This window comes from Cucurbita pepo, unplaced genomic scaffold, assembly GCF_002806865.2.
Source record: "Cucurbita pepo subsp. pepo cultivar mu-cu-16 unplaced genomic scaffold, ASM280686v2 Cp4.1_scaffold001117, whole genome shotgun sequence".
Lineage (NCBI taxonomy): Eukaryota > Viridiplantae > Streptophyta > Magnoliopsida > Cucurbitales > Cucurbitaceae > Cucurbita > Cucurbita pepo.
Window position 1 is genome coordinate 5,273 of NW_019647312.1, and position 2,778 is coordinate 8,050.

Genomic DNA, 2,778 nt, shown 5'->3' on the forward strand with positions numbered 1-2,778 from the left:
AAAAAAAAAAAAAAAAAAAAAAAAAAAAAAAAAGAAAAGAAAGAAGCAAAACTAAATTTAATGTCGGTAGGTTGATTTGGGTTGCATACGCATTTTTATCTTGATTTGTGGCTTTTTGAATTTTTGATGATGTCTAAGTGGATTAGCATAACTTTTACGAAAATGTCACTACCTTATGTGCATTGTATGCTATGCCACGGGGATCATAGCTTTTGTTATGGTCTACTCTTAACAAACATCTTATCAGAGCTTCAAGACCAGAACTTACAATAACCTCGATTTGTAATTGTAGGTCCCCGAAGAAATTCTTGTTGAGAGAGTTGTTGGAAGAAGACTGGATCCCGTTACTGGTAAGATATATCACTTGAAGTATTTTCCTCCCGACAATGAAGAAGTTGCTGCCAGACTTACACAGCGCTTTGATGATACTGAAGAAAGGGTATTTTCTTTAACACTCTTATCTATTTTGGTCTGTCATTTCAAACCATTATCTATGGTGGTGTGGATATTTAACAAGGTTTTGTTTGGATCATTCTTGGGCAAGCTTCTTAATCTCCATAATTTTGCTTGTTTCTGAGCACTTACGCTATTGAAATATTGACTGTGCTCCCTGCCATTGGGGTTTTCAGGTGAGGTTAAGATTGCAGACTCACCACCAGAATCTAGAGGATGTTCTTTCATTGTATCAAGATGTAACAGTTAAGGTATGCAATCTAGCCCCCATCGACCATCACTCCCCTTAATGGGGAAAACAGAAAAACAAAAAACGAAAAAAAGAACAAGAGAAAATGTACCTGTGCATTTAGCCTGTTGTTCATTCTTGTCATTTCTGGAAGAAGTCTCTGGTAAATGCCTTTATTTTACTTGAGAATCTGAACTAGTAAACGCTATGGATTTGATCAATTTTCGTTCCTTTTTCCTCACAGACTACCCTTCCCAGCAATCTTGACCAATTCTCAAATCCTATGCCATTGGCTTTAGGATATTAGCACCCACAAATGGACTCAAGTATCTAATCGAAACACAACATAGATGTGAGCAAAAAGGAGTCCAGGCATGCTTTGACCAATTGGATAGTCCTCCCATAATTTTGTTTTGAGACCATCCTTCAATCAACTCTATCCTCAATCAAGTTGCACTATGCTTTGGAAATTCAAAGGCTAAAACAACTACCAGAGAGGCTTATTTTTGTTGACTAACCAAACTCATCTTGCCCGTACTTACTAGAGTTAATTTCATACCCTAGGGAGTTAACTTCTTCAGAAACTGCCACTTTCACTTTACTAAAACAACAACGATGCATTCTTAACGTTAACGTATCTCCCAACTCTAAGGGAAGAGACAAATTTCCAGTTAACTAATTTTCGTTTGATAATATTTGGCTTTTTGTTTTTGTTTTCAAAATTTAACTAAGAATTCAAATGGTTTCTAAAGAATGATGAAATCCATGGTAGAGAAATGATGAGAAAACAAACACAATTTTCAAAAACGAAAAATAAAAAATCAAATGGTTATCAAATAAGGTCTAAATGTCTTTATTTTCCAAAAGAAATCACAAATGATGAACATTACTGACTTGTATAGCATCAATTGACTTGGTTGTTCTGCATCTGTTCATCAGTATAGTACTCAAAAACTATTTTTCCTCCTTTCAGGTGAATGGAAATGCGCCAAAGGCAGTTGTATTTGATCAAATAGATAGACTGCTAACAGGACTTCTAGAGCAACGGAAGGCTGCTATAGAATCTCTAGCCACATAGATAACTTTGCAGCATGGTTAGGCCCCTTTTGAGTTTGTGAGATTACATACTCAGCGAAATGGATCTTTTTTGTTATCATTTTTTTTCGGTGGATAGGGAAGCCTTATCTATTAATTACATTTTTACTATGACTCTGTACAAAAGCAATAAACATGAGAAAACATCATTATGTAGTGTTACGAGGTGGCTTGAGACCAGAAAAGCTTGTACTGCATTTACTTTCATCTTACCCAATGTAGTAGTATCAATAAAATGATTGAAATGGAATTTCAAGGAAGAGTGATAAATTCTTAGGGTTTCTTCCATTTCGTTTCTTCGATAAATTTTATGGTAAGCACAGGTTTTTGATTTCATTATATTTAATGATTTGTATGGTAGGCGTTAAATGAAAACTGGTCTGACTATTGGTAATGGAGGAAATGATCACTGGTGCAATTTTGATGCATCAAGGGATCGATAAATTACCCATCATGAACTGTTCATCTGCAATTTTTGTATATTTGAGATAATCGATTCTTAATAGTGTAATAAGTTTGCTTGAGCAAAATTGAAATTACCTTTAGATGACTTGTCATTCATAATACTGAGGTTTTTGACTCAATCTAGCATTTTGATACTCTCAGCATCTCTTTTGAATTCAAATCATGACTTGAGAACAAACAAATAAGGGAAAACACTCTGTTCTGTTAGTCTCTCGTCTCTCCAACTATTTCTGCCAGTTGAGACGTTTTGTTTTATAATTAGGATAAATATGTTATGAGTTGAGAATTTTAGGAACCAAAATAAAGAATGCGTAGTATTTGAGGGACTAAAACATTAGCTTTAACACAATTGAAGTTGTAGTTACTGTTTGGTGGTGGGTGCAGTTCATAATTTATGGTTGTAATAGGAAGATATTGATGGGTATCTTTGTATGCCTACATTCTTAATATGCACTCACATGAGAAGTTTTCCATTGTCTTCTCTGATTTTTCCAATCTCTTGCCCATGTGCTTCTGTCTTGTCTTATTTTTGCAGG

The 2,778-nt window shown here is 34.7% G+C and overlaps 1 protein-coding gene across 1 annotated transcript; it reads left to right on the plus strand.

Annotated features, from left to right (window-relative positions):
• Positions 1-292: 292 nt before the first annotated feature.
• LOC111786159 (adenylate kinase 2, chloroplastic-like) lies at positions 293-2,047 on the plus strand (the record flags this gene model as incomplete). Its single annotated transcript, XM_023666499.1, has 3 exons — positions 293-439; positions 630-704; positions 1,656-2,047. Coding segments are annotated over 3 exons (327 nt in total), but the record flags the coding sequence as incomplete, so codon positions are not given.
• Positions 2,048-2,778: the final 731 nt, after the last annotated feature.